General features: G+C 38.4%; 1 protein-coding gene across 1 annotated transcript in view; it reads right to left on the bottom strand.

Moving 5' to 3' along the window:
* Window positions 1–25,876, bottom strand: part of LOC137293487 (transmembrane protein 87A-like) — a 42,286-nt gene extending 16,410 nt beyond the window's left edge. The window contains exons 1-14 of the mRNA XM_067824055.1: window positions 25,754–25,876; window positions 14,881–14,941; window positions 14,466–14,557; window positions 13,978–14,103; window positions 12,449–12,493; window positions 11,757–11,903; window positions 10,692–10,739; window positions 10,352–10,457; window positions 9,472–9,533; window positions 4,211–4,331; window positions 3,438–3,500; window positions 2,021–2,120; window positions 1,337–1,430; window positions 878–955 (exon numbers count right to left, since the gene is read on the bottom strand). Coding sequence (XP_067680156.1) covers window positions 878–955; window positions 1,337–1,430; window positions 2,021–2,120; window positions 3,438–3,500; window positions 4,211–4,331; window positions 9,472–9,533; window positions 10,352–10,457; window positions 10,692–10,739; window positions 11,757–11,903; window positions 12,449–12,493; window positions 13,978–14,103; window positions 14,466–14,557; window positions 14,881–14,941; window positions 25,754–25,876 — 1,266 coding nt within the window. The remainder of the gene's footprint in view (window positions 1–877; window positions 956–1,336; window positions 1,431–2,020; window positions 2,121–3,437; window positions 3,501–4,210; window positions 4,332–9,471; window positions 9,534–10,351; window positions 10,458–10,691; window positions 10,740–11,756; window positions 11,904–12,448; window positions 12,494–13,977; window positions 14,104–14,465; window positions 14,558–14,880; window positions 14,942–25,753) is intronic.
* Between the last annotated feature and the right edge of the window lie 41 nt (window positions 25,877–25,917).

Below are 25,917 nucleotides of genomic sequence, written 5' to 3'. Positions count from 1 at the left end.
TGGTCTCATTCACAATGTTATTCCTGTACATGTCAGAAACAGATGTAGGTTTGGTCTCATTCACAATGCTCAGTCCTGTACATGTCAGAAACAGATGTAGGTTTGGTGTTATTCACAATGTTATTCCTGTACATGTCAAAAACAGATGTAGGTTTGGTCTCATTCACAATGCTTAGTCCTGTACATGTCAGTTTCAGATGTAGGTTCGGTGTCATTCACAATGCTCAGTCCTGTACATGTCAGAAACAGATGTAGGTTCAGTCCCATTCACAAAGCTCAGTCCCGTACATGTCAGAAACAGATGTAGGTTTGGTCCCATTCACAAAGCTCAGTCCTGTACATGTCAGAAACAGATGTAGGTTCGGTCTCATTCACAATGCTTGGTCCCATACATGTCAGAAACAGATGTAGGTTCAGTCCCATTCACAATGCTCAGTCCTGTACATGTCAGAAACAACAAACACAACCCTTGGGTGTTCCTGCAAGCAAATCAGCAAAATGAAAAGCCTCCATATCTCACAAAGTTTATAACTGTTCTGAAGTAAATCTTACTCCCGCACTGTCAGCCATACAGTCACATTAGAACTGTAACGGCAATCTCAGTTTAGAAACTAAATAGTGAGATGTAAAATAGTCATGTGTATGCTGTAATCATACAACTAGCATGGCAGTTTGAGAACAAAACATCCTTCACAACACACATATAGTGAAACCATGACAAGCAATAATACTGAGGGTCTCGGATGACTGATAAAACTCCAAGTCATGTGACAGAAGCTGTCAGCATGTGTTCACAGGGTAGCATTAGCACCATTCTTTCATGTCTACATTCAACTCTCAGCACATGGAATTAGTTTATTCAGCTTGTAAAGGATATCCACCAACAGATGACCGCATCCAACACAGCCAGTGGCACAGCTGCTAGCATCAACTCATTGGACTGGTCGCTCTTAGCCTGCAAGAATAGTCAGCATAGCATCAGGTTACAGTTAACATACCATCAGCTTACAATTAGCATACCATCACAGCATACCATCAGCTTACAATTACTGGATGACCATAACATCAGACTAAAATATGCATACCACCACAGCATATCATTAGCATAAATTAGCATACCATCACCTTAAAATCAACGTGCAAATAGCATAGTATCAACCTTATGTTCTGAATACTCTGTTTGGAATCCAAGACTCCCTGGACTGTAATGTTTCATTAAATACCCTGCACTGGCATGTCATCAACTTGTAAAAAGCTTTACATCAACACATGATCAATATATCATGAGCAGTTCAACAAACCCTGATACTACAATACATCAAGATGGAAGGCTTACCTTCAGAGCTCTCATGCATCCTTCGATGGAGCCTAGTGTGAAGTACATGACGCCCACACACAATACTTTGTGGAAAGTCTCCCCCAGGCGTGGTCTGCAGCGACAACGAATATACATACATACATCCCAATTAATCTTTACTTCATAACAATCATCCACGTAGTAATACTGGGAATGGTGGCACAATGACTAGTCCCCTATAGCAACAGTTTCACAAAAATGAGCCCTATGCAGTATGAAAATATCTCTGAATTACTGTTAGTTTGGGGGGCTATTTTTTCTCTGGTTCTTGTAATGCATGCGAGCGAAAGTCAGCAAAAAATGCGGCATAGGGCTGCATACTGCCATTTCCTACAGTACGCCAGTGAATTGATAATTGTTTGTTGCTTAACATTACATTCAGTAACATTCCAGTTATGTGGTGGTGGTGTGTAAATAATGAAGACTGGACCAGACAATCCAGTGATCAACATCATGAGCATCATACTACATGATTGAGATACATTTACACATGTCAACCATGTCAGCATGCTTGACCAACTGATTCCATTAGTCGCCTCTTACGACAAGCAAGGGTTACTGAAGACCAATTCTAACCCAGATCTCCACAGGTACCGAGATCCAGATCTGTTAAAGAATGAGAACAATAACTCTGATAAGATTGATCTGAATTTTCTGACTCACTTGACAATGCCAAAACCAAGGCTGACGACAATCACTAACATCCTAGCGAGTGCTCTCTTCATGGAAGACACAAGCTCAGCAACAATGACGGCTCCATTTACTGAACAAGTGAAAAAAACACACAATTTGAATGTGAAATACGAGCGAGGGAAACTTTGGCTTACGCGTAGTGGGAAGACTGTCTGGCTTATGTGTAGTGGGAAGACAGTCTGGCTTGTGTGTAGTGGGAAGACAGTCTGGCTTATGTGTAGTAGGAAAACAGTCTGGCTTGTGCGTAATGGGAAGACGGTCTGGATTGTGCTTAGTGGGAAGACAGTCTGGCTTGTGTGTAATGGGAACACAGTCTGGCTTGTGCGTAGTGGGAAGACATTCTGGCTTGTGCGTAGTGGGAAGACAGTCTGGCTTGTGCGTAGTGGGAAGACAGTCTGGCTTATGTGTAATGGGAACACAGTCTGGCTTGTGCGTAGTGGGAAGACAGTCTGGCTTATGTGTAGTGGGAAGACAGTCTGGCTTGTGCGTAGTGGGAAGACAGTCTGGCTTGTGCGTAGTGGGAAGACTGTCTGGATTGTGCATAGTGGGAAGACAGTCTGGATTGTGCGTAGTGGGAAGACAGTCTGGCTTTTGCGTAGTGGGAAGACGGTCTGGATTGTGCTTAGTGGGAGGACAGTCTGGCTTGTGTGTAATGGGAACACAGTCTGGCTTGTGCATAGTGGGAAGACAGTCTGGCTTGTGTGAAATGGGAAGACAGTCTGGCTTGTGTGTAATGGGAAGACAGTCTGGCTTGTGTGTAATGGAAAGACAGTCTGGCTTGTGTGTAATGGAAAGACAGTCTGGCTTATGTGTAGTGGGAAGACAGTCTGGCTTGTGTGTAATGGGAAGACAGTCTGGCTTGTGTGTAATGGGAAGACATTCTGGCTTGTGTGTAATGGAAAGACAGTCTGGCTTGTGTGTAATGGGAAGACAGTCTGGCTTGTGTGTAGTGGGAAGACAATCTGGCTTATGTGTAGTGGGAAGACAGTCTGGCTTGTGTGTAGTGGGAAGACAGTCTGGCTTATGTGTGGTTTACCATGTCAGGGGGACTGTGTAACCTGTGAGGGGAAACAGTCAACATCCTTTGTGGAGAAACTGCTTCAGCTTCTGAGTGTAGATTGTGTATCACGCAATTCAATGCAATATTATTATGCCATACATCAATGAGACTTCAACTATTTCGGTCCTGTTGTCAGAGAAATACAAAGTTGCAACAGTCCAAGCTTTAAATGACAGCATGAAATGGGAAATGGTTAGTTCCATTCCAGGTGTTTGTAAACTAGCTGTTGACTTCATAACTTGCTGTAGACAAGGGAATGAGAATATACATGGAAACAGGTTCAGCTGTATCTCATGGGTAACATGCCCTTGACAATGCCCTACCCACCTGACAACCCACTCTTGGCTATACTCTCATACTCTGCAAAGAAGACAGCTTTCTCCAACATTCCTGCAAGCAAGAGGACACACATATAACAGTACAAACAACAATACAGACATAGGAGCTCACCATTAACAGTTCCACTGAGAGCTAAAGGTCAGGAATGAGTGAATGAGTTTAGTTTTACACCGCACCCAGAAACATAAGGCAAGGTTCTGTAAAAACTGGAGTCTGGACCAGATAATCCAGTGATCAACCGCATGGGCATTGATCTAATCAACTGGGAACTAATGACACATGTCAACCAAGTCGCCTTTTGTGGCAAGCATGGGTTACTGAAGATCTACTCTACCCTGAACCTTCACGGGAGTCAGGGTCGTGAGTTACAAGAGTGACTGATATCTAACCACACAGTCAGCAACACAGCTTTATCAGAGTGGACTACATAATGGCTCACGCTATGGTAGTAGCATCCCCTATGGGGTACAGTGACAGACAAGCTGGTCATCCAGCCAGATCAGGCAATCCAACTGTCTCTTACAGCAAGCTACAGGCTGCAGGTTGTAAAACTACGAACAAATAAAAGGTCCTGACTAATTATCCAGTGGATGAGTAGGCCATGACAGCAAGATGGCAGAACTTACAGACAAAGTAGCCTAAAAGCACTAGCCTCTACACATTATTCCCATATATAAATTACACCCCTTTCATCCATAAATGCTCAACCTTTCATACACCTACTATTTCATGCTCTATATCAGGCATTCTCCACTACCTACCTAAAACAATGACACCCTCGATCCAGAACTGTACCCGAAGCAGGTCACGCCAATTGCAGGCTAGCAGGCCCAGCCAGACAAGGCCATACACAACGTACACAAGACCCATGATGCCGTAGAACTACAACATGATAGGGATTGGATAAAACATCTCAATGAGAATATGATGATGGCAACTTTCGTGAAGGCAGCTCTCACAAACTCTTCAAAGTGACTGCCTTAAATATCCTTAAATATTAATTCAAACATGATACTGTAGCCAAGATTTTAGCCAAACCTGAAGAGGTTTTCAGCTCTTTGAGTTTCCCTGAAGGTACATATGGAAAAAATGTTCTGTGACAGATGAAACAATGTTTAAATGCTGTATAAACTAATAACTCCTTTTTATCCGTTATACATACCCCCAACCAAGTAGTCAGGAGTACTCCCCAAATCATCATTCCTTCTTTTGACAATTAACATCTGAGATTCACTTCGAAGAATTGAAAACCTCTTCAGCTTTGGCTAAAATAGCTTTTGTGCCGTTTCGTGTATGTTGAATGCATCTCATGTTATCTGTCTTTCTTTGATAAAGTTGATATATCTATAGGATACATGATATCCATAGAAAACATCGTATTAAATGTCTCAAAATATATGTGGCATAACCACATCGACAGGACTGGATATTACAGTGCTAGCTGTCTAAAGTGGCACTCATTGGGACTGAAGAAATAATCTGGTTTAGACACTGTACCGATTTGCAGAGCTGATGACAATGTACAAGAGATTTCATGCCAGTGTTGACAACTTGCCAGATTGGACAGAAGCCAGTTTTGACTGCTTCTACTGTATTTATAAATTGTTATGGCATACTGAGTAGTTCCCCAGTTTAATTTCCCTAAAGGATTAGCATATCTTAGCTGATATCTCTATGACACCCATCCTGGTTTTGCTTTTTGAGATGACCCCCTCCTATCGGTTTCTTTGTATAGTGACAGTGAGTCTCAATGGTAGCCGCATCCTTAATAGTTTAAGCATGAAAGTTAATATAAGTTTAGTTTAAACATATTTTGTTCACAATGTGAAAAGGATTGGGGACAAGTTCTTTCAACTTATAAAACCCCTCTCCAAAGATATTTCCAATCACTTATTACATCAGAAGAAATATTAGAAACAGAGAAAGACTAAAGGATAACAGAAGGAAATTTTATAATACAAAAGGTGTATAGAGTGAAGACTACTGGAATCGTTTAGATTTGCATATGTATTGATGTACATTTTTTGACATAATTCCATTTTTATTATTTGTCAGATCTGCAATGCCGTTTAAAATAACAGATAATGTAATCAAAAAGTTACTACCACATACATCTTGAATAGCTTTCAGCATGACCCACCTATGTTGACTGTATAAAGAACATTCTAAGAAACAGTGATGAACATTTTCACACTGGTTTCCACATGCGCAGGATGGATCAGTGATTAGCCCTACTCTGTACAGATCGTAACTCAATCTACTAGCTTCATGGCATAAGTGAGTATGTAAAATGTTAAATTTTCTTATGCCGTAGGAAAAGTACCGAGGGGCTGAGTTATATGATGTTATTATGCTTGATTTAAACTTTGATAGAGAAGTACAATTCCTAACATCTGTAGAAAAATTGTTCCACAATCTTATAGTCGATGGGAAGAACGACTCGTGAGAATTTGTTATTCTTGTTCTTGGCAAGCAGATATTGTCTGAATTTCTTTGATTATATTGACTCTTGGAGCCCACGCATTGAGGAATTATTTCTTTTAGGTAGAGTGGACTTTTGTTGTTATGACTATTATAGAACAAGGACAATTTTCATATTCTTCTACGTTCTGATAGTGCTTCCAAGCCTGTTTCATAATAAAGTGAATTAAAAGAATATCTAGGAAGTTCGGTAATAATTCTCGCAGCCTCCATCTGCAGTCTTTCCAATTTTAAACATTTCTTTTCCACAGCCATCCCAGACTTCACATGTATACTCAGAGTGAGGTCTTATAAAAACTGTGTAAATATTTAGAACATTTCTGTTAAGAACATATTTAAGTTTTCTCACTGAGTAAATCATTTTTGAGGTTTTGGAAACAATATTAGATACATGGGAAGACCATTTGCCGTTCAATGAAAGTGTTATGACCTAATGCTTATGATTTTCTAAAGCTTTAACAATCGTATCGTCAAATAATATTTTAATAGAGCATGTATTATCTTTAAGTGAGACAAATACTGATTTTGTCTTATCTGGGTTGTATGCTATCAACCATTTGTTTGCCCAGTTGTTTAACCATCTGAGATTTACATTTAATGAGGTTTCTATTATGTTAAGATTTCCAGACACCTTGCCCAATGATGTGTTATCTGCAAATAGTCGCGTAATGCAATTTAATTCATCAACAATATCATTCACATACACAATGAATAAAAATGGACCCAACACTGATCCCTGTGGCACGCCAGCTTGGAGTAACCTTGGTTTAGACAGGGTTCCATTAACAAACACCTTTTGATAGCGAATACATATGTAATTACATAACCATTTTAACAGTCTACCTTTAATAACATACATTTCCAATTTATGTATAAGCCCTCTGTGCCAAACAAAACCCTTTGAAACATCACAAAAGACCTTACAATACTGGTCTTTATCAGCTAGAGCTTGGCATATTTGACGATATATTTCAGTTACTTGGATAGTTTACTTAGACTGACTAAATCACATTTTGGTGGTGACAATGATGTCTAACGAAATATAAGTTCCTCTATCATAACTGACTTTCTTATCAAATTCAACGCCGCCGTCTCTAACAGATATCTCCTCACTTACTATCACAGGGTCTATTAGCGTAGCAGTGGTTCTAGTCACTTTAGTGGGTTCCTTAACAGCATTATATAGATTTTTTCATTCCGTTAAGTCCACACTATTCAATTGTTTACTTGACAGCAAATTTTCATTTATATCCCCAACGATCATTATCTTACTAGTTGCATCTTAGGCTGTTTCTACACTTTGGTCTAAATGTTGCCAAAATGTATAGTTATACTCAGGTCTGTATACAACACATAATATTAAAGGTTTTTGTGGAAGAAATAGCTTGATCTCAATCGTTTCGTCATGAATATTTTTTAAATCTATCATCCTTTTAAAGGCTAGTTGTTTACTTACATATATCATGACCCCTCCCCAAAAGTATTTCTATCTTCTCTGACCGGTTTGTGAAAGTTATCCCATAAGAGATCTCTGTTGTTTAAAGTCTTATCCAGTGAAACAGACCATGTGATAGTTAGAGAGAACTTCACACAAATAATTTAACTTGTTATTTAACTTGTGATGGATACTTCGTGTATTTAAGTGAAAGTGCTTGTTCAGCGTCATGGTTCAGTGGGCCTGGATTTGTCTCCACGTCCCCGGCAAGCAGCAGCAACAATAAGAGGACCATGGCTATGTTGGCATTATGTAACTGACATTGTAATTTGTAGAAAGCAAAGAAACAGATACACACAGCACGTATTGCACTCAGTTTCGAACAAGCTGAACAACTTTCCAAATTCATTACAAATAATCCATGGAAAAAACATTGCATGATACATTGACGGGAGCAGACTGCTGAAGTGATTACAAGAGTTATATTTATTTACACAAACTATAGTTTATAATGAAGCTTATTTCAAAATGGCCATTCAAAATGTGTCCTTAGTAATACAATATCATCGCACACTAATTTGTACAATGCCATGATCTAGTGCAAATAAGTCACTATGGACTCATTCTCGCACTGATCTTTCATCAGTAAAGTTTTGGTTTTTTTTCATATTTCCTACATCCCTACCACTGAGAATGAGACTTGGTTTCAGAGATATTTCACACTTACACATGTAAACTACAAAACGTAAAAAGTGTTTTTCCGCGTAAAAACAATGTCTCACCCTTCCCCCAATTCAACGTTGAGACCTCACATAATTAACTTTACCCCTCAAATTTCAAAATTTCTAAGTATGAAAATAGGATAAAAGAATGATTACACGATGCCATTTAGAAAGTGGTCAAATGCAACATATGTCATATTTGGGATTTCACTTTCTTAGTAAAGTATAAATTCTAGTATTTTTTTTGGTTGAGTCCCATCCGGGATTCGAACCCGCACCCTCAGGGTCAGGCACCTAATCGCCAGCACACAAAGTCAGCAGCCTAGCCCGCTCAGCCACCGCGACTTCCACAAAAATGAAAGTCGGACAACTGGTAGTCTAGACTGCGTACTTTGTGTACCCCTCTGATGAGTGTAAATTGGCACGGCTCCCACGGCCGAAAGCTCGGATGGGACTCAACCGAAAAAAGTACTAGAATTTGTACTTTAGTAAGAAAGTGAAATCCCAAATATGACATATGTTGCATTTGACCACTTTCTAAATGGCATCGTGTAATCATAGCTTTCGGCCGTGGGAGCCGTGCCAATTTACACTCATCAGAGGGGTACACAAAGTACGCAGTCTAGACTACCAGTTGTCCGACTTTCATTTTTGTGGAAGTCGCGGTGGCTGAGCGGGCTAGGCGGCTGACTTTGTGTCTGGCGATTAGGTGCCTGACCCTGAGGGTGCGGGTTCGAATCCCGGATGGGACTCAACCGAAAAAAGTACTAGAATTTGTACTTTACTGAGAAAGTGAAATCCCAAATATGACATATGTTGCAGGATAAAAGAATACTGCAAAATATACAGAAAAAGTTCATGGTGTTTTACAGTTTTTTCAGTGGTATTAAGTATAGAAAATTTGGTGAAGATGGGTCCTTTAGTTTCAGATTTATCTTTCAGAAAATAACTTTGCCTTTCAAAAAGATAAAGTCAAATTTCTTGGCATGGAAACAAAGAACTAATAAAATTGAAAAAAAAAACAAACTCAGATCCCAAAAGGCACATCTACATGATATGGAGAGGCAGAATACTAAATTTGGTGAAGATTGTCCCAGCTGTTTTAGAGTTATGTTCCAGAATCAATGGCAATGTCAACACCGACAGAAACTCAACCCAAAACAGTATGCCTCCAGATCCTTCGTCCGGAGACATAATTGTGGAAGGTGAAAAAAAGGATTTTTTGCCTATTTCTACCAGCACCATAATCTTCAAGTTATGACAAAATCTATCACGTTGAACAGCTGGAAAGGATTTCCTCTTTCATCCAATGACAGTATCATGATTACAGTAATGTTTCTTTTAGCCTCATCTGAAAACACACATATATATGATATGTACTTACAATTTCCAGCGGGTACTCAACTGCTGAGATGTAGCCATGAGGACCAGGCATTCGTACAGTCACTGTCAGTAAATAAATATATACAGTGTTTCAGGAATACTGTCAAATTTTCATTCATTTCAAAAACAATAAAAACTATAATTGAAAAAGGTTTTCAAAACTAAGTGAGTCGAAGGGTCAATGAATTCCACTTGAATGAGTGAATTTAGTTTTACGCACACTCAGCAATATTCCAGCTTTATAGCAGTGGTCTGTAATCTACTCGAGTGAATTTTATCTGTGGAATCCTAAACTTTAAACGTACAGGTTATGACATTGACAAGGACTCCTACTGGAAAGCATGATATCTACCTTCAGCTTTGAAATCCTTGAAGGGAAGTTTGAGATCTATCTTCAGCGAAATATTCTTGAATGAGATATAAGGAAGTTTGACACCTACCTTCAGCTATGAAAACCTTGGATGAAATGTATTGAGGTTTGACATCTACTTTCAGCTTTGAAATGCTTGGAGGAGACCTAAGCAAGTGTGATACCTAAATTCAGCTTTGAAATCCTTGGAGGAGGCCTAGGAAAGTGTGATACCTACCTTCAGCTTTGAAATCCTTGGAGGAAATGTTGGAAAGTGTGATACCTACCTTCAGCTTTGAAATCCTTGGAGGAGACCTAGGAAAGTGTCATACCTACCTTTAGCTTTGAAATCCTTGGAGGAGACCTAAGCAAGTGTGATACCTACCTTCAGCTTTGAAATCCTTGGAGGAGACCTAGGAAAGTGTGATACCTACCTTCAGCTTTGAAATCCTTGGAGGAGAAATAGGCAAGTGTGATACCTACCTTCAGCTTTGAAATCCTTGGAGGAGACCTAGGAAACCGTGATACCTACCTTCAGCTTTGAAATCCTTGGAGGAGTTGTATGGAATGGGTTGAAGCTGCAGCACAAAGACATAGTAGCCATCTTTCCACAACTGTGCAAACACATGGTGGTCAATCTACAACACAACAAACATAAACATACTGAAAGATCACAGTTTCCCTTACACACATGAATATAACCTCATATTTTCAATAATTAAACACACTCAACACTTAAGACAATAAATCCTGAAATATCACAAATAATTACTGTATAACTTGCATTAGCAACCCAAGATATTACTTTCCATCAGGAGAACTTATAAGATGAAACATGTGGGCATGAACAACACTGAAGACCGGCTACTTACCTCATCCGGTGGGTGTTGAGTTACTGAGGTGACAGTGGCTGTTTTGTTCTGAAGCAACAATAATAGGTGAGAAAATCAAAGGAACACAAATTCTACATTACTCAAGCAAAAAGATTATGTCAAGTTTTTCTGAATGTTTCGGTTACCATTAGCAAGAAATATAATGAGCAAATGTTATTTCTCTCAATAGCAGCTATAACAGTTAGTGTCCAGAACTCAAATATAGTGTAGGCCAAACTATAGACAATACAAATCAGTATGGTCAATAATAAAATATGACCATCAAAACAGGATGACCAACAGTGTAAAGTGAAAGATGCAGAAGAATGACCAACAGTGAAATATGACAGGTATATCAGGATGCCAGAAAGAGCAAAAAAACAGTTATATCAGAATGGCAAAATGTAATATGAGAGTTATATCACCGTGGCCAAAAGTATATCGTATCAGTTATACCTGAATGGACAACAGCTGATGTCAAAGTTAAATCGGAATGGCCAACATTTTAATGTGACAGTTATATCAGAATAGCCAAACGTACAACATGACAGTAATATCAGAATAGCCAACAGTGTAATGTGATAGTTACATCAGAACAGCCAACAGCATAACACGATAGCCATATCAGAATGGCCTACAGTGCAGTATGACAGTTATATCGGTATCAGGATGGCCAAAAGTGTAATATGAGTTATATAAGACAGGCCAACAGTGTTATGTGACAGTTATATAAGAATGGCCAACAGAGTAATAATGCCAGAGTAATATATCAGAATGGCCAACAATGTAACATGACAGTAATGTCAGAATGGCCAACAGTGTAATATGACAGTTACATCGGAGTGGCCAACAGTGTAACATAAGTCATATCAGAATGGTCAAGTATATAGTTAGTTACATCAGAATGGCCAATGGTGTAATATGACAAGTTATATCAGGGTGACCAAAAGTATAATGTGACAGCCATATCAAGGTGGCTTACAGTCTACAATGTATGTAGGAGGGCAAAGTCAGAAAAGCTGAACCTGTTTTAGATGTTTGAGTACAGCAAGTTTACGATCTTACCTTGTCTGTGCCAGCAGCTGCATCTCGACGCCGTCTTGTTGCTGCTGCTGCTGCTGCTGCTGCTGCTGGTGGTGCTGCTGTTGCTGCTGGTGCTGATGTTACTCCTGATGCTGTTGTAGTTGCTTCTTTGGCTGACCCAGGCTGTGACTGCAGTGTTACAAATAAGGGTTTCAGTTAACAGTTATGTCATTAGTCAGTGATTGGGAAATCAAGGTACAAGAACATATGTATAGATACACACATAAATCAGAGTATGTTTATTTATTTATAATAATATCATATAGTGTGCAGCACTCTTTTTTCTAAGGCAAAATACAAGTTAAACTATAGACCTATATTAGTAAAGTGCCATTCAACACCATTCTGGCAACACAGAGTCAGTGTGGCCTTGTCTGAAGGAGGGGAGGGAAGTGTTCTATTTTATGTGGCTTTTGGCAATATTCCAGCAAAATCAAAACCGGGAACACCAGAAATGGGCTTCACACAGTGTACCCACACTGGGAATCAAACCTGGGTCGACGGCATGACAAGCGAACACTTTAGGTTGAGCAGAGAGACATGGTTTTCGCATGAATTCTACATGGGTTTCATAAAGTACTCCCCCATAAGCAATGATTACTGTGTGTTCATCCCTAGGAGCAGTGGCAGCAACTGATTGAAACACTCGTACAATGACATATCACAACACTTACCACTTTAATAGCTTTGACTATCTTTGGCTGGAGATTAGAATAATCCTGTAAAACAGCAACATTTTTTTTTTGAAAAAAAACATGATTTCATAAGACTGTAGCAGTTAGCATGATATCTGTGTTTCTTGCTGTAGGACTGGCTGGCTGTCTATATAAACCACAAACATTGACAATTAGTAAGAAAAGATACAAAACAAGTGTTTGCCACTAACATGGCAATGTCCCCCTCTGGTAAGGAAGAATGAAATATTTATGACATATTCACTACTTTTCACTCTTTGCTCACACACAAAATGTGTGAAATGACTGGTGTCTGGATAATGACCCAAAATCATTGACAAAATTGAGGAAATTGATTGTAATGTGTTTTATGGAATATTGTGTTAACATCAGTTCGAAAGGTGGACAAAGTGTTGGGGTCATACTGAAAATAAGATCAAGGTCATCAAAATCACCTGGTGTCTGCCTAATCCCCAAATGCAGGCTGTCACCAAATTTGAAGACATTTGGTACAACAGTTTATGAGACATCACGTTAACAAGAAGAGTTTGAGGAGTGATCAAAGAGTCATAGACCATGAAAATACGATAAAGGTCAACAAAATCGACTGGTATCTGTGCATTCACCTAATGCAGGTTGTCACCAAATTTGAAGACATTGGGTAAAACAGTTCAAGAGATCACATTAACAAGAGTTGGAAGAGTGGTCAACGACTCATGGTGACCTTGAAAAAAAAGATCAAGGTCACCAAAATCAACTGATGTCAGCGTAATCACCCAGTGTAGGCTCTCACCACAGTGAAGACATTGGGTCAAACATGAATGAAGATTTTTATGGATATCAACTTCTTTATTATGAGAAGACAACATAATGCTACTCCTCCGATACGTTGTGCTCTCATAATAAAGAAGTTGATATCCATAAAAATCTTCATTCTTATGTATTTCACTTCTAAATGCCCTTCAAAGCATTGGGTGAAACAGTTCATGAGATACCGTGTTAACAACAAATGGGATGGTCGTACATGACCTTGAAAATTTGGTCAAGGTCACACAAATTGACTTTTGTCTGCGTAATCCCGCAATGTCACCAAATTTGAAGACATTGGGTGAAACAGCTCATGAGATATCGCATTAACAAGAAACAGGACATATGGAGGGAGGGACGGACAGACGTTTCTAAATTCACAGTCCCCAGTGCCATGTTGTGGCAGGGGACCAAAAGGAAAAAGAGAGTTGAGCTTAATAACAGTCAGTCTCTATTAAAAGCTTTTAATCTACTTGCCCAAACTGGACAAAGTCATCATTTTCTGCAGATTTTGAAGCTATTAATATACTTTCACTGCCTGAGATTACAAGACTAACACAGAATATTAATAGACACAGAACTTAGTGGCTAAAACTGCACACTCTTGTACATACAAAGAACTGATCCTCCCAATATTCCCATTACAGAAGCAAAGAAAACAGAAAACTGACGCTATGTCTTTTCACTACAGCTGCAAAACGGTGAAATAAATAAGCACCCACCGGTAGATTGACTTGACTGTCATCACAGTTGATGAAGGTTCTGTTGGTCAGCATTTCAACGGAAGCATAGTCAAATTCCAAGACATACTGGATATTCGGGGCAAACAAGTAGCTTGTCAGACGGTCCTGAATGGGAGCACAGACTGCTTCATTCCATGTTTACTACACACATCTAGCAATAAGTGATAAATTTTTATTCACTGGGTCCTGTGAATTTTCAGTGGGTCAGGCAGACATATGAAACATACAGGACTGAATGTTACTTGAAACACCATTCGTGAACACTTGAGTCCCTATAGGTATCTCCATCAGGATTCCACATCAAGGGAAGTAAGCGATAGTATCACGTGTGATGAAACCACGCAATTGATGTTGTAAGAAAACATGCAAGATAAAAGACATGATCAATCATAAACCTTTCTCTGGCAAGACTCATATTTCAAAATTTATAGTAATAAATTGTAGTAATAGACTACATAAAGACAGACCTTATCGCCTTCAACCCCATCATATTCTTGGGCGCATGGAGAGTATCTTATCAGCCATTTCACTTCAACATTTTTCGCATGACTGCAAGATACTGAAAACATAAATCAGAAACATTCATTCAGCATGTGAAGAAGAAAACATTCAAAGTCAACATTAACAGACAACAAAATGCATGAATGATTCATCATTTTCCATGCATTCATTTGTTTAAAGGTCACATGCAACGTAAAACACAAATTTGCAGATTCTCATACCTTTCAGTATGCACTTACCAAAACAAATCATCAAGTTCAAACGATTCTCTAAATTTCCCCTAGTACTGGGGGAAAAAGTGGTTTCAGCAGATATGCTGCGCCCATAATGCAAGTGCAGTGAAGAAACCATAGTGAGGCCCAAACACAAATCCATACTTACTTGCTAGTGATATCTTTGTTTTCGCAAAGGCACTCTTTGTAAATCCATGAATGTTGTTTGCCTGAGGAGAAAAGAAAAACATCACTTGAAAACTAACAAGAAAACCATATGTCTTACATTTTCTACTATCTATCAACATATTTAAAGTCTTTTTGCTGCATAACATACAACAATATTCAGCAAATGTCAGACACCCAATTGTCAGATAGTTTAAGTCAGGATTAGTCAAGGTTTGTTGGTCAAGCAGAAGGTACTTGTTTACCTGTCACTGAAGTGGGACAGACCAGAAAACATGTTTCAAGGCATTTAAAGGAAAGGTTTATTATGCACATTTTATCACCAAATCACCAGAATATATGCCATATAGTGAATTATCTACATGATATATTCATTTATGTTTAATGTGGAACATATTTCACTTTCAGTACTTATACAGCAGATACATGTGATCATTTTACACAAGACATAGCATTGCAACCTTATTAGAACTGACTTGTTGTTTTCTGGTTAAAGACACATTCAGCCAAGTCAAGTCAGGACCAGACAATCCAGTGATCATATTAGAGAGACACAGTATACAAATATACACTGGACATGATTGAAATCACACATTTTGAATTAACTACAGGACTGAAATCACACATTTTGAATTAACTACAGGATTGAAATCACACATTTTGAATTAACTACAGGATTGTAAACCACACATTTTGAATTAACTACAGGATTGAAATCACACATTTTGAATTAACTACAGGATTGAAATCACACATTTTGAATTAACTACAGGATTGAAATCACACATTTTGAATTAACTACGGGACTGAAATCACACATTTTGAATTAACTACAGGATTGAAATCACACATTTTGAATTAACTACAGGATTGTTTCTTTATTTTAGTGCAAAGGACTGTACATATAAAGCATGCACTGATCACACAATACAATGTCAGTTTTCAATCAAGCTTTATCAAATGACCAACAGTTTCCAAGAATTCCATAGGTCTCTTCTGTCCTCCCTCCAGACATACCACCCTTCCCTGCAACTCTCTGTAAACCTTCTTCCTGGGTGGGTAACAGCACCAAAGTCTGAGTCAACTTGGTATCATCAATTGCTTAAAGCATGTCCACGAGTCAGGTTTAGGGACACTTGTCACTTGTCACAAACTGAACAAGGGCCAGCATGTTTTATGATTTTTAAGAAGTTAATGACCTCACCACATGAGCACTGCAGGAGAAGGCAGTCATCATGATCATGCTCAATCACAAATCCAAAGAAAGCTAGTGGAACATTTGACTTATACCATAATTACCTTTGGATATTACATGGATTAGCACTATATAACATTGTTTTTGTTCAAGATGCAAGTCACAGAATGTGATTGCCATGATATATTACTGAAGTGATGTTCATGTTACTAGTTTTGGTTGAAAAATATCTCACAACAGGTCATCTATGTGTGCCAACCCTGCTTTCCTTTTGTGAAATTTGACACTCAGACTTTTCAATTTGCAGAGGTAATGACCCTAATGCATACATCCTGCTATCCCTTGACACATCTCTGTAGGATAGGCTGCTGATGGGGAGGACACCTGTTGATGCAGACATGATAACCTCACAGGCTGTTGTTAGTCCCTGGTCCTACCATGTTGTAATGACTCCCAAAGAAAAATCAGAAATGGCCCCATCATGTTCCATGTCATCATGATGTAATGTTTGATATCTTTGGACTTTGCCACTTTAGTTTTGCATCCATCATCTTGAGTAAGGCTTCTTGCACCTCAGAATCAGAAGGGGTAGTCCTGATGCTTCTTACATCCAGCTACAGGTACTTCCTTACCTAATCCAATAAATGAAACTGACACACATGATTCTGATCAGGAAAATCTGTATCTCTCAACAAGTTTGGGTAACTGACTCCTCCCATAGTTGGGAGCATCTCATGATTACCATGAAGGTAAGACCAGACACTGGTCACAGCTGATGGGTCTGTCCAATGATCAGGCCGTCTGACAATTGGGAGTGAAAAGAAGACTCCTGCTGTATGCCAGTGGTCTGTCTGCCTCACTGATTCACATGGTAAGTATCTCAAGTCATTTCTGCAGACAAACTGAGGATCTGACCATCTCACTCTAATCTAAATGCTCATGTGCAATTGAGAGACACAATCTGTGATTACTGATCACCCAGGGTTTGGGGCTATATCAAGAATGAACACAGTTACTGATATTTTCAGTCCTGTTCATAACAGGAATCACTCATTCATTGAAAAAGTGACAATCAGTATTTCCCTGTTCTATCTGTGAGGCAACAGCTGGCGCACCACTCACAAACATCAATATAGTGCTGGTTTCTGCTGACAGGTATTGACTAGATACACACTAGTGTCACTGTCTGCACGAAATACTGGAAACTGTTTCCAACTTTGAGCAGCCCATCTCCAAAACATCAGCAACACCATGGCAGTGGAAACACAGTACATTGGTAGCTGTAGCATTGCTAACACGTGAACACAAGGTGAACACACGTGAAAATAACACTATTACCAGGGTGAAGGCCATTGGTCACACCAAACTTGTCACAACTCATTTTGGATGAACAGCTTATGCAAAATACAAATGGTAGCAAGATGTAAGGATAAAAAACTAGTTTGCTTCATTTGTATTTATATCTTACAACAAACTTGTATTTATTCCTATCCTTGAATAATTGTGAAGTACATGTTAAATACACACAGAGGTCATGGAAGCATAACATAGCGTCTAGGGGCCATGTTTCCCAAACATACATACATCTTGGACCCCCAAAAAAACATTACAGTTGAGAGCGATTCTTAACTTTAACACCAACCATAGTAACCATAGTAACCATAGTAACCATAGTAACCATGATAGCAGACAGTTTGTAGAGTTTGAAACTAAACCGCAAAATACCTTGTCATAACTCCAACGTGGACTGTTACAACAGTTAAGGGGACCCTGCATTAAATACCATGGGGGCAAACTTCAACATGCTGGAGGACCTGCTAATAGGACTTGTGCATATTTGGACTTCACTTATGATTACCTTACAGGTCACATGCAATGTAAAACACAACTTTGCAGTTCTCATAGCTTTCGGTATGCCCTTACTGAAACAAATCATCAAAAATGCCAATACCATCTATAATGTAAGTTGAAAAAATAAACGCATTGAAAAAAGAGCCCACAAAATTGGAGTTCAAACGATTCACTGGTGGAAAAAGTGGTTTCAAGAGCTGTGCTGCGCTGCGTCCATAGCGCATGCGCAGTGAATGGGTTCGTGGAGCTTGAAACCATATGCATGCCTGGAATATGAGGTCGTGAGCAGTAGTCTAATCTTGGTTGTGTACACGAACACGTAAATAATCTACTCATTACAGAAAAAGACTTGTTGATTGTGGTAAGCAGTCTCTGTCACAGAAAAAGTTCAATGTTTGGTTTATTGACACCTATATATCTGCCTGCCTGCCTGTCTGCTAAAGACAATATGCAATACACAGTTTCAATCATTGACCACATGCAATTTGAACTTAACACCTATCAGGCTATACGACATAAACAAAATAAATTGATTTATGACTCGTGCACCCGAGTCCTGTCTCTCCCACATTATGTAATTAGGCACGTACGATGACATGCTTTTATGTCTACGGGTTGCAAACAAACTACATCCATTTTTCTCGGATGACTGGCTCTGAGGGAAACTGGTGCAAACTCTTGTCAGTTTCAAGTCCTGCTTTGTACTTGGATAAATGACAGTTTCCAGTCATGCAGCAGTTCACCATCTCTATTGAGATGATGTTTGACTGGATCGAATGCGAATTCAGAGAACATGTATTTACAAAACCTAACATCTCTAAATACATTTTTTAAAGACAACAATTTCTTCTAGTGTATATGATTTTGTTTGACAATGGTATATGAATCCATATGGAAACGACGCATCAAGTACAATAAATGAAGTTGTTATCCATAAAGAATCTTACTTTCTTGTCTCTCACCATACTTCTAAAATGCCCATCAAACAGATTATCTTTCTGTACACACAATGAGGCCTCAGCGTATCAGCAAATGAAGCAGCCAATAGGAAGCCGTTGTTACACTTGAGTGCACAACCATCCGCTATGACTGGGTTCGATCTCCCAAGGGCTTCGTTTAGAGGGAAGTAAGCCCAAGTACAAAATATTGCACTTTTGAATCGTAATTGTATGCTTATAATTTTGTTTATTTGGTTTTTTTCAAACAACAATGTATATTATATATTATACGTCATGAATAAGTGATAATTGTGTTTTAATTATGTTTGATTTTTTGGTTGCATGTGACCTTTAAGAATCTTCAGTTATTCTTTTTTCTTTCCTCAAGGAATCTGTTGTTGTTATCAGTCTGTCTTATGCACAGTTTGCTTAACCTTCTATCTTTCATATAATATCTTATTATGTGTAAACCATTAATCTAGTTACAATGTATTTACAGTGACTCGTACGTCCATGCATAGAAGGATGCACTTCCTTCAAAATGTTTTCTGTGAATGTGTAGTTTAATGTAACTGTTGTACTGTAACTCAAGGTTTACACACACATGGAACACTAAAGTTTAAGGGCTTTTTAAGTCTTTTGACTGTCATTTTCAATGATCTTTCAGCTGGTGTCTTAGCCATAGTTTAAGAACATATTTTTGGCATACCATATACTATTAGTAAGACTGTAGGTTGTAGAGTCCTCAGCTTACTGTCCAACAGATCAGGTAGTAAGATTTCACATGGACAAGTTGAGACTCACCACTCCTAAGGTTTTAGCTATGCATTACCATGAGGACTACATGCAGTAAACGGAAAATCTTAGTTCCCATCAATAACTACCATAAAATACAAATTCACTGCTATATTAATCCATTTTGTTGATTAAAATTTTAAGGCTTTTCAAAACTGGCAGTTAAAAACGAAAGCTATCCAAGGGGTTCAGTAAAGCTCCTCTTCATGCTTATCAGTGTCACGAGACATTTAACTTACACACTGAGGATCTTATTGGAAGCAGTATTCAAAACCACATCAAGCTAAGTCACAGAAGCATCCATGTACAGTTTTATTCCCCATGTCTAAGTTGGAAACTGGAGAACTTGGTGACTCACAACCCTGAATCATTTCAGGCCTTTTAATCCAATACATATATGCAAGTGGTGCTGTGCCAAGAGGAAAATGCTGGAGAATCTACGTAAACTCACTGAAAAATGTGTGTTGTTATTCTTCATGTTTACACATGAATATAAATTGATTGTTGGGTCTCGTATAGGAATACAATACTGAATACATAATGAATGATGTACTAACATTACTGCCACAAAATATTCAGACAATACATGATATCAGTCTGTGACTTCAACCAACAATCTGGACAGTGTAGTAAGATCTATTAATAAAACAAACAAACAATTTCATTGGACCGTGTTGACATCAAGACCTGGCTACAATTAGTATGTGTTACCTTGGAATCAATGGCTATCATAATCATGGCCAATAAAAGCAAAGTTGCGGGGACAAAGTGAGTGATTGAGTGAATGCATAAGACTGAGTGCATATTGTTTTATGCCACAGTCAGCAACATTCAACCTGTCAACACTGAGCCAGTTAATAAGATCAGAAGTAGCAGGGGTCTGGCATCAATCCACCAATCTTTCTTAACTACTGTACACAGCACTCTTCCAGCTACGAACAGAAGCCTGTAAACTATTGAGTCTGGACAATCCACTGATACTAAGTGTTAAGTGAACAACAATCCACTGATACTAAGTGTTAAGTGAACAACAATCCACTGATACTAAGTGTTAAGTGAACAACAATCCACTGATACTAAGTGTTAAGTGAACAACAATCCACAGTCAGGGTACACTAACGGTAAAACAATGTCTTCAAGTAAGACCAATTAGACTGAGGACTAATTGTATCCCAGACTTCTTATGATATTATTCTAAGAATCAATGTTGGATATGTAAACCATTGGGGTAGAACTAGAAAACATACTGCTCATCACTATCTCATGAAATACAAGACTTGTGTTCAAGTGTCCACGAATGACCCCCAGCATTATTAGACATCCGCGTTTTAGTACCTGTTACATACTGTGGAATAAAGGTCAAGTAAAAGTGTATTTTCCAAGGACATAACAAAACTGCTATTCATGAATTGCACCCAGTCAAAAATATATTGTATTGTTGAGGGTGAAAATTAACAAACTTTGAAAATGAAAACATATATATGTACAGGAAACTTGCAATAAAAAATCACTAGACATGATAACTTGATTGTTGTTCCTGTTATACTACCTCTTATCAAAGACATATATTCACATGAATATATGTCTTTGCTGTTATTCAACTAAGCCAGAAAAACAGTGATCAGCTGTGCACAGAAGTTTTGGTCCAATGTACCGATGATTCTGGTAGAAATGATCCGATAATACATCAAAGAACTTCTATTCCATTATCAGAATATTTTACATATTATGCAGCTATTGTAACATATTATTTTACATTGCTATCTGGCCAGTATATAATGCATGTTTTCTGCAACCATATTTAACATAACAATGAACACAGGCTGTTACCAGTCTGGATACATTTTACGAAGGAGACAGTTTGACAATTCACCGCTGACTTCCCGCAGTACTTGCAACTTTGATTGTAAAAAAAACAAAATGTTCACCATTTAATTGTTGAAAATTACTTCAATGAGTCAATAACACGGGTCTCTCTCAGTGTCCATGGATTACGAGATTGTAATCTGTTTGTGATTGCTAAGAATAATGTGAAATTGGTGCTATAGCGGTAGGCACAAAAAACGGACCCTTGCGAATGTGGTAAGCAGAATTTGTACTCATATGGAATGGGTAATGCCATTCTCTCTCGGTGTTTCCGTTGTTTCTGTCAACAGTTTTAATAAATAAAATTGGGATTGAATTTAATCAAATAAAATGTGGTTTGTGACACCATACGTTCTGGGATAACAGTTTTTTACCGCGCTAGAGCACGGTGTGTTGCATCACAGCAAACATTGTAAGTACTCGTCATAACTTAACTGATGGCATGTCTTGTCTTTCACAAGTTACTACTACGATGTTGGTATGATTATCATTGAGAAAACCCTGCATGTTCTAAGCATCTGAAACAATGTATATATACGATAAACACCGTCAGTTGCCATTCACACTGAATTTCACTAGTTTACATAATATGTAAGAGCACAACATCGGATTTGTTGATGAGCTATTTTCGATTTTGTAAAGGGGTGTGATAGCAGATCAACTTTTTTATGGGAGCTAAGGATTACCCCACGGTTTAACAGAATCCACGGTATCGCGAAGCGCGTTATTGGGAGAGATGACTGTATTATCTATCAAATTGTTAAACAGTGATTAAAATAACATCGCATTTAACAATATGGCAGCAATATCATGGAGGGGAGATTGTCAATGATAATGAGTCCATGACCAATATCTCTTCCAATGACCAAACATGAGTAAAGACTACAACAGCATGATAATTGAGAACCGAGCTGCTTACACATGACACAATACCAAGAAGTAATTTGGAAACCTTTGCTCGGTCACATCAGTCTTGCAACAGAGGGATTATTTGGTGCACACACTAGGCATGATCACATGATAATAAGAACTGCTAAGTGATATGCCTCAACAAGCTAACTTCTTTGAGTGGCATGCTTAGAAGTTGGCGAGTCTGATAAGAACAAACTTTATTGGATAAATAACTTCTTTATTCAGGTGAATAGACATTTCGATATAGATTCTTCTATCGTTGTCAAACAAGCAAGAACCTGTATCGAAACATCAGTTCACTTGAATAAAAAAGCTGTTCATTCATAAAGTTTGTCCTTATTTGACAAGCTAGTACACTATACTACCTATCATCATCAATCAAGATTATTTCAATAACATGATTAAGAACATGAGAAAGGAAATGTAAATGGATGGTTACCAGTCAAAACCAAAGTAAAAAGTTTACTTCCCAAATACTTGAGGGCCAGAGTGCAGTTCACCGGGCGCGCTACCTGGGGACTACTGAGTGCTTGCTAATGAGTGCTGCTGTATCCTTAGCCCTTGGGCACCCCCTTCTAGATCCTAAAGGTTAGCGAGTAAAGGTTAGGGTTGGCTTACCTTTGGTGCAAGTATATCCATCCGAAAAAAAATCGGAAAAATTGCGCCTGGTAAAGTGCACTACTCCCTACTTGAGAAATTACACTGAAAACAATTATGCTTAAAGAGGCACTGATGCGGAGCAATTTCCGTGGACTGGTGTAAACCTTTGTTATTGTTTTTCTCCAGTGAGTACCCGGATGACATCCCAGAATTCGTGACTGGTTCGTGACCTCTGTTGCGCAGTCCGTATGTGCAACTGATAGTTTAATTATAGACAGATCAACTGAGGTGAAGTCATTTTTACTTCATTACAAATGTATTATGAAAACAAATGAAACACTTTGAAGATTAATTATCTGCCAGTGGTAGAAATGGTAAAAAACTATTAGGACGGAAAAATACCGAAGCCAATATACGTCTCTATATTTTGTCTCATAACCCTAATTAGTTTATTGTCATATTTGTATGATTTTGAAAATTAATAAAAGAACACACGGTCTGCTTATACTCTTAGTAAATTTCTAACATAACAGCAACATTTATACATTGTATAGATTGCCAATGTGGATCCTATTTCACACACATACGCGATCTAGTGTGTGTTTTCTGTCATATCGATTCTGCTGAATGCTACAACAAATAAATTATGACAAAATGCAAATAATGAATGTAAAACAGACTAATTTTATGGCAACAATGTCAGGCTACTACCATGTTCGGGAATGTATCGATATCCACGTAAAAACAATCGTATTCCATTCATCTGCAGCTGGTAAATAATCCTGCTCTGTGTCGCGTGTCTTACACAACTGTCTAAAGCAACACATCGTTTCACGTCTTTCGTTGGTGAAAACCTGATAAACCTCTCACTGGTCACCCAAGATAGCACACCTGGCAACTAATTGTATGATGTCCGCTATTCTAAGTAATTTAGTTAACCAATAAAGAGCAATCAATCAATCAACGCAAGGGTGGTTAATTCTTTGAAGGGAGGATGTTGTTTTTACAATCGCACTTTACGACAGGGTGTAGTCATCTACACACACTACCTTTTGACAAAAGTAATTAATCAATCAGTGTGTTATCGGTTAATCTTTTGATCGATGTTTGTTTTTGTAACTCAGCTGATAAACCCTCTTGCATCACTTACAAGCACATATTACATAACATACAATAAATTTGCCATTACAGACCTTAATTTATAATGTTGAGTATTTACTCCAGACAGGAGAAATGCCAAATGGGAACCTTTGTTGAGTAACCTGAGTGGTGTTACTACTAATTATACCTGTTATGAATTCATTAATTGACCATCCAGAGAATGATGACAAATAACACGTGTAGGTTTACACCATCAAGCGCAAGTTACAGCAACAGCAAGGAAGATGTAATCTCTGTGTCGCATGCAGCCTGAAAACACTTATGGGCCGAAACTGTTTTGAGAATACCAACGGAATTTCGTTACATAAGTAATACATACAGGCATTTGCTGTGTACTTGGGTAAATAGGCGAAATAAGGGGGTTTTTTGACGTAAGAAAATTTTCAGATTTCTCTACCAAAGGCAAAGTGATCGTTTATTGTTTACGAATTCAAATAAATCAACTGTGTGTTTTTATTATCATAAATAATAAACCATTGTAGCTACCATAGCTACCAAAATTTACGTATGATATTTGCTATCACAGCTGAACCAACACTCAAAACTACCTAAATTATGAAGCTTTGCAATCTTCCGGAGTGAAACAAATGGCTTGCTACGTGCCTGTAGACATCATGTTTTCATGTAACATGATTGAATATCGAGGTTAAAAACAGAGAAACAGGATAAAATTGACTAACTATACCATCCAAGCATCATATTTTCATGTAACATGATTAAATATCGAGGTTAAAAACACAGAAATAGGATCAAATTGAGTAACTATACCATCCAAGCGTTCGAAAAAAACGACACTGCTGGGATATTTTGTTACAAGGAATACCATGGATATTTTTAAATAATGGCATATGATGGGCATCCGGCCTCCTGACTCTTTTGGGTGAAGAAATTCGGCTAATATGGACAGGAGCCCAGTTCCTTTGTCCGTCACGGTCGAAGGAGCGGGCGCTGACCAATTTGCAGTTTGGTTCCGTAATTAGACCGTTGGCGAGAAACATTATTCGCTCCGCATCAGTGCCCCTTTAAGTGTTCATGGCCAGGAGAGGCAGAAGGCAAATGAGTAAAAGACAACAGATCTTGAGGCCCCTTCCCTTTTCCTCGCGTTTACGTGAGATTGACCATACTGAATGGTTTCATGAGATGTAAATCTCCAAGTAAATTGTATATGTTGACACCAAGAAAAACAAGTGGAGGCCTGTAGATCTTCTCGATTACCACTGACCATAAGGCTTTGACACACATTCTGAAAAACGCATGACTGAAACCTTAATCCGTGAGTCGGCGTGACAGCATACTTTAACGTCTGACAATGATACTGAATTGATAACGATGAATTAGTTGTGATAGTTACGGCATTTAACGATGCTGACGCATCATTAACATATGAGCACGAAGAAGTATAACCGGTCAATGAAAATCACTGGTAAAATGAAAATGAAGAAATGTTAGGTCGTGTTGACATAAGCATCTCAAACAAATTAGTACCAGTACGAGCTATTTTCTGGCAGTCTAAAAGTAAGTGGGAAATTCAGATCAACCTGGTCATATTGTACTGTCCAAACACCAAGCTCTGGTAGTCCAACCACAGTTGTAAAAAGTCCCAACAAATAACATAGGTGAAGACAAGTCGCCATCTTGCTTGGACACCTTGTATTTTCCATTACCGCAGTGAATATATTGACGTCGAAAATGATCAGTAAGA

The sequence above is a fragment of the Haliotis asinina genome, chromosome 8, assembly GCF_037392515.1.
Source record: "Haliotis asinina isolate JCU_RB_2024 chromosome 8, JCU_Hal_asi_v2, whole genome shotgun sequence".
Taxonomy (NCBI): Eukaryota; Metazoa; Mollusca; class Gastropoda; order Lepetellida; family Haliotidae; genus Haliotis; species Haliotis asinina.
Note: the sequence above shows the minus strand (reverse complement) of the source record. Positions and strands in the feature narration are given on the sequence as shown.